This window comes from Coturnix japonica, chromosome 2 (assembly GCF_054131305.1).
Source record: "Coturnix japonica strain WE chromosome 2, WE-NBRP24, whole genome shotgun sequence".
NCBI classification, from domain to species: domain Eukaryota; kingdom Metazoa; phylum Chordata; class Aves; order Galliformes; family Phasianidae; genus Coturnix; species Coturnix japonica.
In genome coordinates, this window is record NC_140664.1 from 38399028 (window position 1) to 38416676 (window position 17649).

Below are 17649 nucleotides of genomic sequence, written 5' to 3' on the forward strand. Positions count from 1 at the left end.
ATGTAAAAAGATGTTAGCAGTAAAGTATGGAGGAGATGAAGACATAGATTTTAAGAAGAGTTACGGAAAAAGATGGCTTACTAACAAAAAATTGTGGAGATTCTGACTTCTATCTCTAAAGACTAAAAGAGAATGTTGGGATTACAACTGAGCATTAGTTTTCCAGTTCTGCCTCCTAGACTGCTGTTTAAACTAAGAAGAAGATAGGAAAGTTTGAATTCATAATGTCATCTCTTTTAAAGCAAAAACAAAAAGTAAAACAAAAACAAACAAAACAAAACAAACAAAACAACAACAACAACAACAAAAAACCCAACCATGTATGCCAGAATTATTTAATGTTTTCTAATGTGTTATTTATGTTATTTATTCTACAGATTTAATGTTGAAACAATGAGAATATTCTCTTTCAAAACGTGCATGCACAAATAGCACAAATAGAAAATGTATACACAAACCCACTCTTGCAAGAGTATTTGCTGAAGCTGTAGACTTTTGTGTATTCAGTGGCAGAGTGGGAAGGACAGAGGTGCAAAAAGAGAAGGAAGAAAATGTTGAAGGTACAACTCTGTATGAGGGATGAGCAGAGTGTTATCAGCTTTATATTACGATTTTATTTTCTCTTTATTTTAATTTAGTAACTCTTAAAGGTATAGGGACAGATTGCTAGAAAGGAATTCGATGTAGCCAGTAGAGTAGTTTCATCTCTACCTAGCAGCAAATATTGTTTCACGCTTTCTTCCCTTCTCATGCAGGACAGGAATCTGAGTTAATGTCTGATAACTCTTCACGTTTCTGTGGTCTCATAAGGCAACTGGAAGAACTATATACTATAGAAATAAATATAAGAAATACAGCACAAATGTAAGAAACGAAGCATAATTTTCAAAAAAGTCACACTAGACTTTCTTCAGAAACCTGTTTCTCTGTGAAGCTGGGGTCTTTCATTCCCCGTAGGCATTAAAAACCTTAAAGCCACATTTTTCCCCAGTTTGTCATCATGAAGGAATAACTGTGCTCCCTGGGCCAACTACAGCCCTACACCAAGTGCTCAATCACCAGTTCATGCTATGTCCTAACAGTTCCCCTACAGTGCTCTTGGGTGGTGAACTGGAACCAAGAACTGGTCTTAAAATGAATGAATAAATAAAAAAAAGTGGGATTAGCTAGAATTGCTTCTCTAGTCTATTTCACCCCAGGACTATGAAAATGTATGTATCAAAGGATGCACAGGAACAAATGAGCATGTTCCTGCCTGGCAAAGGTAGGAGCAGCCTTTTCAAAAGACAGTGCCAATCTTAAGTAATCAGGCTTCTATGATGTAAGACTTAAAGCTGGAGGAGTTCTTAAGAAAAAATTATCCCATGCTGTCTTACTCCATGTTTTTATACCTCTGAAAATGCTTAATGGAGTAGCATAAGAAAATGGTTATCAGTTTTCTGCACAACTTCGGAATCAAAAATAATGAGGGAACCGCCTCTTCCTTCTCTGCCTAAATATTCTTTTGTGCAGAAATATAAAAATGTAGAAAATTTATTTTTAGCTGAGCTTTTGTGATGACAATTTGTTGACCTCCTGCTAGGAAAAAAAGCTTTCCTTCTTTCTTTCTTTCACACCACTGTAAAATCTCCAATGAATAATTTTTGTCATGCATTGTTCATAGGGCATGTTGTTCTCCACTTTTCATCTATAATGCTAAAATTGTTCTTGAAATAAATATTTGGCAGAAAACATTGGGCAAAGACAAAAAAAAAAAAAAAAAAAGAAAAGAAAAAGAAAAAGAAAAAAAAAGAAAAAAGGAAAACTTTTGCATATTTTACAGACATAGTTAATACATTTTGGCCTGAATTTCTTTCCTTCACAAAAGCAAATTTCAATCCTAGTACATAATTTATGATCTTGGCATCTAGCCCAAACATATGTATGTGTTGAAATCAGTTTTGCATCTGTTTAACTTTATGCACATGAGTAATCTAATTCAATTTAGTCTGATGAAATGACTTGTATAAAACCAAGTGTTTGTGGAACAAGAATTTCAGACAGTAGAGTTCTTCAGGGCAATAGCTTCTGCTTGCTGGAACTTTATATGGTGCTTAGCCCAGGAAATTGTATTTAGATCATCTAGGATCTCTCTTCAAGCTCTAGCTGTTGTAAAAAGAGAAATTATGAAGTGCAAAAGAACAATTCTTGCAAGCTAAATTACTTTCTACTTCTTTTTCTTCCTCTTCTGAGAATCTCTTTACTACTAAGTGAAATTGCTCTGGTCATTCCTTCATAAAAAGCTACCAGACTGCTGCTGTTGGCCTTCTGGTAGCCACTGACATAGTTAAATACTGTTTATGTATGCTAGACTCTCTGATATGTTATAATCATCATTTTCTATCTGAATGGAAACATATTCTTCCTGAAACTTATTATTATTCAATGAATTCAATACCTATTACAAGGATTAGTTATGAATGGGCAGCAATGTAGATATTCACCATCTTTCCTCCAAAAAATCAGTGTGCCAAATAAGAGAACAGGGTTTTTGCTTCTCTCCTCAGTCTTTCCACTCCATCCCACATCTGCTTTCCTGAACCCCCACAATCAGGCAAAAATTTTTTACCTTGCAGCTGTGCAGTTGTAGGCTGTAGGAAGACAAGAGGTGATGCTGAGCTTACTAATTGTTGGAGACATTTTTTTTCCAAGGCTGGCTTTTCTGTTTTCTTGTGGTATTTCTTCATTCTTCCTGTCTCCATTACGGAAGATCTAGGCAGTGAAGAGTCTCTTAGGAAAGGGGCTGAGCAAGATGCTGCAAGATCTGCTGTTAGGTGCATTAGATATTTAAAAGTGGAACTCAAGAGGATTTGTATTGTGAGAATGTCGTCTGGGAGGGTTAGATAAGGAAGGCTTGGACAATGAATGCTGGAAAGGCAAGGAATGGGAATAATTGCAAAACTCATGATGTACAGAAGACAAAGATGAGATGGAAATGAAAATGGAGAAATAAAAAAGTTATGGGAGTAAGAATTTAAACCAAGAAGTATATCATAAAGACTAGTGCAGTTTTGTTGGCCTTTCCCTTCTACCTCATTACCCAGCTACATTCTGTGACTGATGAAAACACCCCTGAAATAAAAAGAGAATTCTGGGAGACTTAGAATGTAGCTCAAAATGTGATTTTATGTATGTGCATTTGAAATAAATTTATGAGTGAGGCATTATGCTCTTGAGCTTGTTTTTGGTTTTTTTTTTGTTTTTTTTTTTTGGGCGGCATTTAGACAAGGTATCAAAAAGGGATTCATGTGAAATTCAAAATGAAGCACCTGATTCAGACTCTCTGAAGCTAATTGAATACGGTATGCTTTGAAGTGAGAGAAAAATATATTGAAATATTAGAGGATTAAAATATTACAGAAATAAAATTGAGCTCTGAATTACTTTCAGGTGAATGTGATAGCTCTTTTGAAGATTCTCTGTGATAACTTTGTGTGTTTGGAGCAAAGACTTGATCTCAAAGTGTTAAGTCATATAAAGCTTTTTATTCCTGTTGTCTTTGTGGTTTTCATTCTGAAGCATATGCAGAGGAAGCAGGTAACTGAAGTCTTTCTTAATGTTACAAGGAAAAATGTACAATATTGACTCTCTTTCTAACTGAAAAATTTAGGTCCTACAACTGGGTAGAGCTTTAATGAGATGGTCATCTGATTTATATAATAAGCTGACTGTTCTGCTGAGGGAAATTCTGAGTGCTGATACGTGAAAATGGCTGTAATATATATTTCTCAGCAGAGCATTCATAATGTTAACAAACCTATGCACCTCCAGTTCATTTTGGGGTTTTGAAAGTGAAAACTAGAATATGATCACTTCCATGTCTTGAATATCTTGAACTTATTGCAGCTTTTATATTTCATACCAACTGAATTTATCTTTACATATTTTTTCCTACTGAAATCTGCTTTGCTTTAAAATATATAATTTTTAATATGCAATTTTGTGCAATTCTACTGCCCCTTATTTATTCATGGCTAATATACAGAGGTCAGTATTTGTCAGAATATTCTGTGTGTAACACTTGAACAGTGTTGTATGGCAAATACCTCATCTTAACTGTAATTACCATGGGCAATCTATTTGGTAATTGGTTTACTGAATTTACATCTGGTCACATTTATTTTTTTAAAGCACGGAAATGAATATCATGGTGAATTGTTCATTCTTAAGAGAATCATGAGCACATTTTGTTGAACAAAGAATAAAACAAAATCATGGAATTATCTAATGTTGATGAAGCGTTTTTGATGAATAGACCTTATTCCTATGGTGATTTTTTACTAACATATTTTTTAATTTTTGTTTTAGTCTCCTGCACATAGCTATTCAAGCTATGACTCTGGCAAGAATGAGAGCGTAGACAGAGGTGCTGAAGATCTGTCTCTGAATCGAGGGGATGAGGACGAGGATGACCATGATGAGCAGGAAGATCCTGAGAAGGTTAATGAGTCAGATGGGGTAGAAGCTGAGCGACTGAAAGCTTTTAATGTAAGTCCTCCTTCACTTCTTGCTTTGCTTACTTCTATCTTTTTGTTATTTATGGGTGAATTTGACAGTATTAATGGCACATTAATTTGCTTGATCTCTTTCAATTATTATACTAATGCAGATTAAACACTTGCCAAAAGATGACAGATTACTGTGCTTTGTTTAGAATTTAAAGCAGAGTGCCATCTTTACCAGTGAAGAAAGCAGAGCTTTGTTTTGTGCGTGCATATGTGTGCCTGTGTGTGTGGATGTGTGCAAGTGCATGTTCAGTCAGTGTATGTAAAGGGGCTGTAGCTAGTTTATAAGAAGACCATTCCAGTGGTCAGCTGTTCTCTATTGCATTCCCAGTGTATGTAATTATGCATGAAAACACAAGCAATTGTTCAAACCAAGAAAAGTAATATTCACTTCAATAAAATGAAGTAGCAATCACTGCTTATTGTTAATGATGAAACTAAGTGGTGCCTATTTTCACAGTCTGTTCTGGTTTATCTCACAAGTGCTATATCCTGTAGGCTATTCTTTTCTTCCTCTTCTTCTTCTTTTTTTATTTTTATTTATTTTTATTTTTTTTATTAGCCTCTTCCCACTCCCTAAATAATCCTTTAAAGTACTGTTTGCTTAATATTTCTGGCTTCCCATTACAAAGCTATTCCGTGGATAGAAAAAAATGTCTTCCTATCAGTAATCAAGACAGAAAGCTAGGAAGAGAAGAGAGCAGCCCTCCAAACCCGTCTCCTCTGTCTCCCTCTTGCCAACAGATGTTTGTCAGGCTGTTTGTAGATGAAAACTTGGACCGAATGGTCCCAATCTCTAAGCAGCCCAAAGAAAAGATCCAGGCTATCATTGACTCATGCAGGCGACAATTCCCTGAGTATCAAGAGCGTGCCAGAAAGCGCATACGTACTTACCTCAAGTCCTGCAGGCGGATGAAAAGAAGTGGTTTTGAGATGGTGAGTTTTGATTTAAAACCCAGCCCTAGTTTCCATCAAAACCCCATATGTAAATCCATGACACTATTTTGTTTTCATCTTAGTGTCTTTTTTTTTCATTTTTTATTATTTTATTATTATTATTATTTTATTTTTGGTAATGCCAGGTCAGAGGTTTCTTTTTCCCTCCTTCATTCTTCCTGAATTTATCCCCTTTCTTCACTGGTTTAAAAATGCTTTGAGACACTGCAGTTCACAAGTTGAACTAATATGGATCCATAGGAAAACAAGAGATAAGGGAGGGAAACCAAATGATGGCTTACATGAGTGGTCATCATGATGGCTCATTTCCTATTCAAGGTTACAGTTATAAATTTTTGCTTTGGCAAAGCCTTAAGTTTTTTCTTTAAAATGCTTTTTCTGGCCATACTTCTGTGTTACCTGTGAATAATATATCTTGCTAGAGAAATGCTATCTCCAAGCAAATGCCCAGTTCAGTAACATCGCATTGGCAATGGTTTTTGTCCTTGCACAGTTTGTTCTATCAGCTGTCAGTAGACGTTACCATTTTGAATTCTTTCGGTTGGGAGATATCAACTTTACATTTTGAGCATCACAATGATGCAGTAAGTGTAATTGAACCAAAGACCATGAAAAGTAAATTAACATACTACTGACATTGTTTTCAGTCATAGCTGTTTTAGTATCACCAGGTCCCCTGAGAATGGGTAAAGAGTAATTCTTCTCACCAGTTGACAACTTGCTTTTGTTTCTAAAAACAATCTTTTGTATTTCCCAAACCTAGACAGAAAAGCTGTAATAAATTAGGTTACCTGAACACCTTATGATTGATGTGTCTTATCTTTCTCTCTGGCCATTAGATGACAATGAAATCACCTCATCTTTACAATTAGATATCATTTAGCAATCAAACATATCATTTTTTATTTTAATGAATCATCTGCAAACCCATTGATTGCATTGAAAATATTATTGGGGATAATTGAATTTTACTGTTTCTCTATTTCTCTCTGTCTTTTTCTTTCCTGCAGTCTCTGCAGAATACTTATGTCCATATGCTGTTTTAAGATGTTAGTTGACAATTCTTTTTGTAGTAGACCACTGTTGGATATTACAAAGAGCAGAGACAGAAACAAAATTTTTATATGTGTTTGTGATTCTAAATGAGTACGTTGCTTTATAATGGAAACACAGGATAATGCTGTTCCCGAACAATGGGCACACAGATGAAAAGACACAGGTAGAATTAAGGACATCTGTATTGATAAAAGTTCCAAAGATTGACTTATGGTTTACATGCCAAATTGTATAGATTTCCAGTGCCAAAGAACAGAAGGTAAATATGTTCTTCCATAAAGTATGTAGCATTAAATTGCATCTATTCTCTCCAGATGAAAAACAACATTAAGCCCACCTTTCGTGATGCCAAATATTTTTTGTTTTGCTGTACTTTCAAATGAAAATACTTACAAAATTAGCCAATGCTAGCAAGTCTCTTCAATGTTCTGATTTATAGCCTTATTAATCATTATTCACACTGATGAGGAGTTATGTAAACTGACTCCTTTTTGCTATCTGAAAGATTTGTGCAACTCCTTTTCAGTATTAATAAGGAATTTACAGTCTGACCCATAAAAGCTAGGTTGGCCTGACCTCCGAGGGTTGTGTATATTTAGAAAGCTTACTTTCAGAGGAATAAAGGTTACAGGATTAAATTTATTCCCCTGAGGTGAAAGAGAGCACATGATTCAAATATGCAATCTTTGTAATTCAGAAATATTCCCTATAATATTCCATTACATTTCATGATGGGCTTTATTTCTTTCCAAACAAACAAATAACCCTCCAAAATATTACATTTGCTGCCAATGAATGGAATTGACAAGGCAAGGCACTGGTGTTCATTCCAAAGTTTGAGGCTGTCATGGGGCAGAAGGGAAATCTGCAGGTAGGAATATGAGCCAAAGACTATTCAATATCTTCAGTATATTTGGAGGACTTCCCATTCTTTTCCTGAGATAATAAGTGATGTTTTATGCTTATGTCTTGAATAATTCTCAAATGAAATACGTATCTGTTTGGTGGTCTTAATTATTTTCTAATTTCTGAATTACTATATTAGCACCTCATGATTATAAGCAGTTTTTTAAAGCTACTGCCATGGATAGAGACACTTGACTGTATGATTATTTTCAGTGTACTCACCATTTTGACCGTGGAAAGGAATCACTTTGTCTGGATAACAACATTTGTTCAAAACAATCATGAAAGGACATGTCGGTGTTGATTTGAATCAAGTACTACCCTCAACTACAGCAAAACAGGATAATGATCTCCTCAGGAGCAATAGTGTGATCATTGTTACACTAAATAGGATGTTGGATAATAATCTCCACAGGTGGTGTCTTTTACTATAGACATATTGAACACAAGGTTTTCACTTTGTTCAGGGCAAGAATTATATGTTTTGAGCATCTTGCTGTAGGAGAAAAAGAGAATTAATCTCTTAGGTGACATGTGACAGCACAGAGTGTGCATGTGGAGTGGTGCAGCTATCTGCAGTGTCATATTGCAAAGTGAAGAGAAAATGTAAACACTAAGTTTAATTGGTGTAAGACTGCCTAGTAAAGATGAAAAATCATGCCTGCAGCATGCTTCTGTCAGTTATTTGCCATCTGTAGTTCAAACGACAATTCTCACTGCATACCAGGCCAGTTCTAGCTATGAGGCAATGAAAAAGGTTCAGTCTCACAAGTGTTCATGTTAGATAATGTTTGTTAGCATTAATTTTTTTAAGAGATACTTATATTTATTCTGCTCATACTTACGACAGTTTGGAGTCTGTGGCCTCCAAAGCAGCTTGAATAGCATCTTGTTACAAATAGCCTTTTGAAGAATTGAATATGCTTTCTTTTTTTTTTTTTTTTTGATTCTTCAGCTTGCAATTGTCCCACTTTTCATTCATTTCCCTCAGAAAAGCACTGTAAAGTTGGTTTTTTTTTTCAGGAATTGTAATATCAATTTTCTCTTTGGGTTCTCTTTTCTGTGTGGTGTATTGAGAATGTTCCCTCACTAAATTCTTTGATTTTGCTCATAATTTTCAATTGAGAAGGAAGTTTTTTGCCTCCTGAAATCACTGGCTTTCTGATGAGATCTCTGTGTTCTGCTTCCACTTGTGCTATGCTGTAGCACTTTGAGAACATCAAGAAGTTCTTGAAGACTAAAACAAAGATTTTCTTTATTAACCCACAACCACAAAAAAAAAAAAAAAAGAAAAAAAAAAAGAATCAATTAACATCTTTCTCTGAAGGACTGATGTTAATGAGAATTCCTTTTTATATAAGAAGTGTTATCTGACCTATATACGGTATACAGGAGGGGTTTTCTCCTGGAAATATTCAATGACCTACTTCACTAATTTTATAAAATGCAGAGTTTAGAGTTGTCCCTGCCTACGTATCTGTAGAAAAAAAAAAATAATTAAAAAAAGATAGTAGACAGCTGCTGATGGTATCTACTTAATTGGTCCAGAAAATTTTAATGTTAGAAATGATCAAATGGGATTGAAGTAGCATAAGAAGCATATCTTCGTTCTACTGTCTGCTCCATCCCATCTACAAGATCTCCCACCTACAAGATCTCCTATCATCAATCTCACTTGCTGTATTTTGTTTGACACCGCACCTTACAGTATCTTTTGCACAGATGTATTTTCTTCCATGTGCAGCGCAAGACAAGATCACGGCTTTTAACTCACAGTCACAGAGAGATTCTTTTTATTTTTATTTAAGCTAGAGTAAACCTTCCTTGGTAGACACTACTGTAATACAAAGAAACATTATCAAAGAGCCAAGTGTCACTACTGTAATATATTGGAAATGGGCTAAGTTATAAATGCCTTTCATTGTCTAAAGATGTTTGGATGTGTAAGAGACAAGGAACGACGTAATGCCCTCCCCTCCCCTAAAGACAGTTCTTGAGTTACATCCTGTTGTTGTTCTTCCCATCTTATTCTAGCTTATTGCCAGCATTAACAACAAAAAAACAAGCTTGGTGTCGTTTGGTTCTTTTGTCTTTTGTTTGTGCCAATTGGCTGTAAGTGGTGTTTCTACAATTTGCAACCGTGCTTGGGTGGATTGAGATGTTTGCAATGTATCTATTGAGGCGAAATGCTCCTATATTGTAATTGAGCAAATTCTATGGGGACTGTTTTCAGAAGGTGGTATGTTTTCTGAAATCTGCCTCTTTACAATATTTCTGTTATTAAGTTTTATCTTTACAGAGAGGAAGCTTCCATTACTTAATCAGTTTAGTGTTGAGTACTCCAGCTGCCCTTGCATTTGCTTGACTTTTCAGACCTCCAAGCCCCTGTTGGTTGGAAACATTGCATCTATTTTCAGCAGTATGAAAGCCTGTGGGGTTGAGGGTTATATAGCTAATTTTGATTGATTAAATAAGGAGGTATTAAGAAAAATATCACAAAAACAGTTGCATGATGATCTACATATAGTAACAGTATTGTTATTTTATACTGTACCCCAAACTCTTGATCTGTCCCTTTCCTTTCTAAGCACTTCTCTCTTGTGAAGCAGTAGTTCACACAATTCTGATGGGTAAACTGGTTAAAAAGGGCAAAACGTTTCTCTAACAAACTCATATCATTAAAAAATTCTAGAAACAGATTCTTTAAAGACATTTCAATGTGTACTATGTTAATTGTTTAGAAATTACATCCTAAGTCTGTCTCAGATCTGTTTTGCTTTTTAGTAACTTATGCAGGTATGAAGAATGTTTTGAAAGTGAGTAGCAGAAGTTATCCTGTTTCCAGTAACTTTGGAATATGTGAAGAAGTAAGCTTTGGAAATAGGAAAATGGCATGATATGTGGAAAAAAAGAGGATGAAAACAAAGAAGTGAAAAATACAACCCTATATTAATTGTTCTTTTCTTTTGCATTCTGTGAGAATGGAAAAGGCAAAAATACAACTTTGACATTTGTTTTAGTCTCTTACTTAAAAATTTCAGTAAGTTCTGATGTAGAATAAAGCCCACTATTTTATGGGGGGGGGGGGGGGGGGAAATAAAGAGAGAGAGAGAAAAGAATGTTCAGCTTGATTAGGTTTTCTTGTACTATGACTGACATATTATGACCTCTGCTACAGTGCTACTTGATGAATTGGCTTGTGCGAGTAGCATGAGTACGTGACCCAACTCGAAGTGTTTGAACTAGGAAATAATGTTAAATCAGACTCACTTGTTCCTGGTCCTCTGGAGTTTTGCTAGCAAACTGCTTCTTGTTGGAGTGCAGTTTAAACCAATCTATTGGAGGTTTAAACCAATCTATTCAATCCAAACCCACCTTGGAATTAGCTCTGTCCAGTGATTTCTATGTCTTTGTGTGACTCTGAAATACCAGATATATTTAGGATAGTCATAATCACACTTATGTTAGCTGAGTTGAGAGAAATTAGATGACTTGGGCTCCCTCAGAGATAATACATGAAACCCATAGGTGACACACACACCCGAGTGATTATCCCCAGCTATCTCGAGAGTCATCCTCTGGAGATGCGTGCCTTTTCAAAGATATGAAAAATGAGCCTAGATAACTAGGTTAGATAAAATACCCCAGGTCATTTTTGTTTTTGTGGATAAAATAAGATAGATCTTATTCCTGTTGTTCACAAAATATATTTAAAATTTCCACTAGCCCCACTGAAAGTGCTATCTTGTATGACTGGACCAGGACTTGGCCATGTATGTAGGTGCAGGAGCAGGAAAGAATTAGTCGGTTGAAAAATGTCATTTGCTTAGCATATAGGCAGGAATATGGATATATTCAGGTAAATGGATACAGTTAAGTGCTGTCATAATGAATGTGTAATAGTCAATATTTCAATTAATGTATTTTAAAACTTTAAAAAGTGGTGTGAACATCACTGAATGTTTTAGGAGAAATATTTCTAGTTGTTTTTTGGAGTATTTATCACAGCTTATTTATCACAGCAGTCTGGAAGACTGAGTAAAATACATCAAAACCCAGTTTGAAACACAGTTCCTGCAATGCCAGCAATTAAAATGCGAGTCCAGTTGTTCACATTTCATTATTCTGCCCTAAATAAATATAAAAGTACATTTGAGAGACTGTAGTACTGTATTTTACTGTATGAATTTAAAAATACTGTATGGAAAGGATTCAGAATCCTTTTAACTGTGCAATGCAGGATAGTTCTGTGCCATATAGTTAACTCCATTATATTGATTAAGAAGCTCATTTGAAGATAATGCACACCCTCCATGTTTTGGATGTTTTCTATGAAAAACTGCTAATTGGGGATTGCTTATTGCTATTATATATATGTTAGAGATTCTAATAGAATGTGTTGGATCATAATACGTTATTATGAAAGGTTTGTAGCACAATATTTGATTCTGGCAATGAACATAATGCATACACAAATAACTGACATGCAGGAAAGAAGTAGGGAGACTAATGGTGTTAGGAGCTCAAAATGCTTGATGGTACCTTTGGAAAAAATCAATTATTGCCAGTGAGGTATCTTAGGGGTTTGCCTTCACCTTTGGATGCCCAACTGCTTTGGAAAATATGTTTTTGTTTTTGAGTAGTAGTTTAAATGTGTTCTCATTCACACATTTGTATTAGATGCATCTGTGAACAGACAAAAGTAACCTGTATATTTGTGTGACTGCAACTATCTTGTACCACAGGATTCTCCTTTTTGTTGTTGATTGGCCTAAAGTAATGGGAAATATTTATGCAGAAAGGTCAAGCTGAGAAGTCTGGTGTATTAGCAGGTATGCATCTGCCTGTTGTCTGACATAACTGGTAGCTGATTTTTTTACAGAATTGAGTCAGACCTGTGCAATATGTGCTAGAGTTTCTAGACAAACTACCTCCATGAAAACTTGTTTTTACATATAAGAAATTACTAGACCTAACAGCAAATGTTAAGGTAGTAATTTTAGAGGCAAAAGTTCTCCAACTATAGGCAGCAAATAGCAGATCAAAAATTCTTTCAGGTGAACATACTGCTCCTACTGGTTTAGATTGAAATAACCCCTCTCTTATATTTGTAATTGGTAGATTTATACCAGGAATGTACATTTGCAACATAGCATTTTGTTAGATTCCATATAGAAACAAAAGAATCGTGTGAAACAGCACTCAGCTCTGCAGAAGGGAGCCTGACAGCCTGAAAAAAAGGCTGGCTTGTCTGAGATCAGCCAGCTTTATTCTGCAGAGTTACATTGCTTTTCTCACATTTCCCTATGTCTTTATGTCTCACCCTCAGACAGGGAGGTTAGAAATGGGCAGTCCACGGAGATTGGGATGTTTGGGCATCTTACTGAGAGGATTTTATAGCTGTAATCATGACAGGGATAAAAAATAATCAGAAGTTAAGCTAAAGCAGAAAGGGCCTCTGAGCTTAGAAGATGAGGCTATGACTTCAGTTTATTTAGAAATTAGAAAGAATATGTACAAGAAGAAAGAAGATTATTTCAAAGTGTTTTTTCCCTCTTAGGCAAAGATTTTCAAAATTGATCTTTTTGACATTTCACAGATATGGCATTTCATGGAACAGAAAATCTTTTTAACAGCTCTATTACTGACAGTCACCTTCTCAGTCAGTGCCAGACCAGGGCTCTGACTGAGTTGAGTTCATAGAGCCCAATCAGACTATTTTTCTGCTGTGCTTTGTTAAAGTATTTTACTGCTTGAGTGATTCAACCATGCATTCATTATGTTCTTCCTAAAGTTTATACTGGATAGTCCTTGACATAAACATATCAACAGCTGGCTGCAGTGATGTGTGAGAAATTATGGGTTAACAGATATTTCAAGAGGAAGATACTCCATTACCTGGAGATTTCCTCATTTTTCCGGGTTTTAACTTTTGAGAAGTGTTTTAATGATGAATATACCCACTTCAGTTATTTTTAGAGAACTTCAGGTGACTCTTCATTATAATGGTGGTGACTCATTATTTTTTAATTCTAATAAAACTATTATCTCCCCTAAATTATCTGGGGAACTTCATTTTTGGGCAGAATGTTACTTTTTTAGCTCTTACATCACCTTCTAAGTATGTTGATGTTTATGTAGCTCTATATCTCTGAGCTTTAAGTATAGCTGGAGGAACAAACCAGATATTTACACACCATTTTCGGAAACCCTCTACTAGAGGAGCATGCCGAGACTTCCACGCATCTTCAACATATGCAGAAAAAAGGCATGTACAGTGAAACTTGGCCACCAAATACAGAGAGGGATTTAGAGTGGCTAAATGATTAGCTAACGTATTTAGATCACCACAAAAACATCAACATTCTAGACAAGAAAAATAATTATGCTTTATCAATGAAAACCTCACTCAGAGGCTTACTCCCTCCTCTGGAGCTCTGTGGAAGGTATCTGCATTTGCTATGATGTTAACCTTTGTTATGACACCAGGATTTAATATCAGCATCCCTTGTCTATTAGAGTGATTTATTTTCAGTGCATGGGAGTGCATTGCTGTGTGAACTCCATACAAGTTCACTAGGTTTTGTTCCATCAAATAAACCCAAATATTATATTTTATTGCAGTATTGCTGCCCCTGATTGTCTTTCTGGCATGGCTGTTTCAGGGCCTAGAGAGTTTCCTCATGTATGAGTGCGGAGAATTAAGCCAAGTGCACTAGAGATGGAGGCCTACAAATCCTTGTCTGTTTCTCAAAGCTAGTTCAGCCTCTGGTCCCCAGCAGACTGAGGTGCTAAGAATTGGAGAAAGTAGAGCACAAGATAATAAACTGACATTCTGCAGAGCACATTCAAAGTCAATAAATTGATTTAAATTTTTAAAGGTAAAAATGTAGTAGTGGTTTCCTCATAGTTTCTGGAATTGTATGAAAACCATAAAATCAATTGTGCCAATATGATCACAGAGGTTGCATAAAAACTGAATGGTGTACTTCAAAATCTGCTTCTGAAATTCTGACATTTCACATTAGGTTCATGTTTTTTTGTTTTTTGTTTTTAATAAGAAAATACCACAAGAACCACCCAAGAAAATCCACACATACAGCCCAGCCCAGTGAAAAACAGAACAATTAAGAAACCAAAAAAATCCCCTGAACTATATATAGCCAGCTTCCCAGTAGCTATAAATTCAAGTCCTCGAGTTCAGTGAAGCTCTGAAAATTTACAGAAGTTCAGAATAAGTTCCAGTAAACTGTAAGGTCTCCAATGCTCTTAAGTTTATGTGCATAGGTCACTCCAAAAGTAATGCCTCCTATTTATTTCCATGGAAACAACAATAGTTACAAAGAGCACAGGAACTGTATTTCACAAATCAAACTCTCAACTACAAAAAGATGATTTCTCATCACAGCCACACCATTAGCCAAATTCTGTGAATGAGCTGATGGAGACACTTTTTGTTTCACAGCATGGCAGCTCTACACAGTCATGTGGACTGTGGATTGTCCTTCACACAGCTGTCACCACTGTTGAAATGCACCACCTCACTGTGCTCCCATCCACTGTTTGGTCACCATAAACATTCAGCATTGATGATGGTCAGTGTGTGCAATTTTTCCCACATGGAAGAATTCAGTGACACACCTTGGCTTCATACACACTTCCATGTCAGATGCCATTTTGTCAGACTGCCCCTCTGCTGCCATCTGTCGCATGGCAGCAATGGGTAATGGAATAAAAGTGGGAACGTTCAGCCTCTACTGCCATACCACCAACCTCTGCTTCTGACATTGTGGGCAAGCATAAGATAGAAAGCATTACTTTCAGAGTAGCCCCTGTATATAACAGTTTCTGGGACAATATCCTAATTTTCTTCATTTTCTTGATAGTTCAACTATTTCTTTATATACTAACAAAGAATATATCTAGTTTTATTGTTTGCCTCATATCTAAGTTGCTGTGGATGTAATTAGGAAAATACGTGTAAATGGTCCTATTGATAAAGGGGTAGGGAAGATCATATTGAAATTCATGACTGACAGAGGAGCAAAAACAGATTTTAGCATTCTTTCATGTTTAGGTTTATTTATTTATTTATTTATTGTGATTCACTGCACCCTTCACCTAAAGCATGTAAATTCTATGAAATTAGTGACAAGGGGTTTTGTAGGTGAATAATGAGCTGTATCTAGTTAAAACACAAAATATCTACATACTTGGAAGGCTGGCAATAACAAGAAGAAAACAGATTTTTTTTTTAGAAGTCATTTTAATCACATCAGTCATGTTGCAGCAGGGAATGCAAATATTCACATACTACAGATTGAGACTGCTCCGAAATGCTCTGACAATCTGTTCTGTTTTGAGTGATGCCTCAGCCCCATCATTCTGTTGGTTTTTTTTTTTTCCTGGTTTTGTTTTGTTTTGGGTTTTATGACTATAAAAAAAACCACTACTTGTCTCCGTCACACGCTGTACAGGATAAAAGCCGTTCGGCTTTCTTACCAACAATCAGACGGCCGGAGTGCTGCTGGAACACAGAGAATATGCCACTGTCTGTGTAAAGTACAGCGTAATGAGGCAGACTGAACACACCGGAAAATAGAGCTGTGGGGGGAAAGGGCTTCTCATGGATCTGCCGATCAGCTGCAGCTTTAGCATCTGACTAGTTTCATTTTCATCTTTGCGAGTTCCATTTCCCTGTTCTGTTGGTATAAACTACATTTCAATGAGCGATCCTCCTGCCTGGGTGACGGCATTGTGTGCTTTGATGAGGACGTAGTGGATTGTGCTAGAAATAATTTCTGTGTTTCTTTTTTTCTCTCATAGTCACGACCTATTCCCTCACACCTTACTTCAGCAGTTGCAGAGAGTATCCTGGCTTCCGCCTGTGAGAGTGAAAGCAGAAATGCTGCAAAAAGGATGCGGTTGGATAGACAGCAGGTACTGTGTTCTTCGGGGTCTTCCACATCCATATTGATCAATGTACTCAGCTCTTTACAACTGACAGTTGTGCTGAAGTGTGGTGCAGAAGCTGCACTTCTTTAAAGCAATACATGAGCGTAGCATGCCTTTGTTTATATGTACATGAGAAGTATGAGGCTGCTAAGCACAGTTACGATGTTCAGCTGGATAAAGCTGTGTATTTTCAGCCGTAGATTTTGAGGACATAGCGTGCAGTCTGCCTGCTAAAATTATAAGTAACAGGACATGCAGTATATGTGTTACATAAATATAAAAAACAGTGCTTGCATACGTGAGTCAGACTGCTTACTGTGAGCATACTCCCATTCCAATTTTTGTATGTATTTTTAAGTGCAGTGTGAAATTCGATAAGTTTCTGAAAATACCTATTTACTCAAAACAGAAAAGTTATTAGAATATACATAAAAAGAAAGCTGTCAAATGTCTCGGTGAGTGTCCTAACCTCATATCAATGTTTATTTTTTTCATATGCATTTTTTTCAGCTTTTATACTGTGTGATAGGATTTCATTATTTTTTAATTGCTGAGAATTGTTTGCCTTCCTTCAACATTTAAAATCCAAATTGATAACTCATTTTAGGCTTTGATTATTTAATTGTTCCAAGGATACAGTGGATGTCTAACATTTTTATTGCAAAAACCATTCTAGTCTTTATTTCTCTTCATGACTATCACAAAGCCCAGTCCAAGTAATATCTCTGCTCTTTATGAAATATGCTCCTGTTATGGTAGGTGAACTTTTTTTTTTTTAATGCAGTGCTTAAAAGAATTTCCATTACACAGCCCATTTATTTCCCCCAGGTCCTGCCCTAGCTGAATAAAGGATTCTTACTGTTATGCTTAGATTATTGATAACTTGAGATTTGTGAGTTGATAATGATATGTCCTTTTGTTCTTTAATTTTGTTGTTGTTTTATTTTCATTAATGCCGTATATTTACATTAAGGTTTCCAAATCCCTTGGAATGTCAAACTTGTGTAATGTGAGTGAGCGGCTTACTGCTCATGCAGACTGTGCAGAATTTATATACTATTTTCTCTCATTTGTCCAGAACAACAACAAAAAAGTTACAGAATCAACATACTTGCCCCAAGGAGACTGAGAAAAGACTTGTGCGAACATCAGCTATTTTCACTGCACTGTCTAGAGACTAACCTGACCTCAATAATCTCAAATAGAGTGGCTCAATTCCTCAGTCCATCCA

At 35.9% G+C, this 17649-nt stretch overlaps 1 protein-coding gene across 8 annotated transcripts in view; it reads left to right on the top strand.

Moving 5' to 3' along the window:
- NOL4 (nucleolar protein 4) overlaps window positions 1-17649 on the top strand; it is a 180076-nt gene that overhangs the window by 127916 nt on the left and 34511 nt on the right. For 5 of the 8 annotated variants that reach the window (XM_015855552.3, XM_032442699.2, XM_015855554.3 and 2 more), the window contains 3 exons: window positions 4348-4527; window positions 5289-5480; window positions 16290-16403. In XM_015855552.3, the coding sequence (XP_015711038.2) occupies window positions 4348-4527; window positions 5289-5480; window positions 16290-16403 (486 nt within the window). The remainder of the gene's footprint in view (window positions 1-4347; window positions 4528-5288; window positions 5481-16289; window positions 16404-17649) is intronic. The other 3 variants (XM_015855553.3, XM_085537453.1, XM_085537454.1) reach the window with 1 other exon arrangement.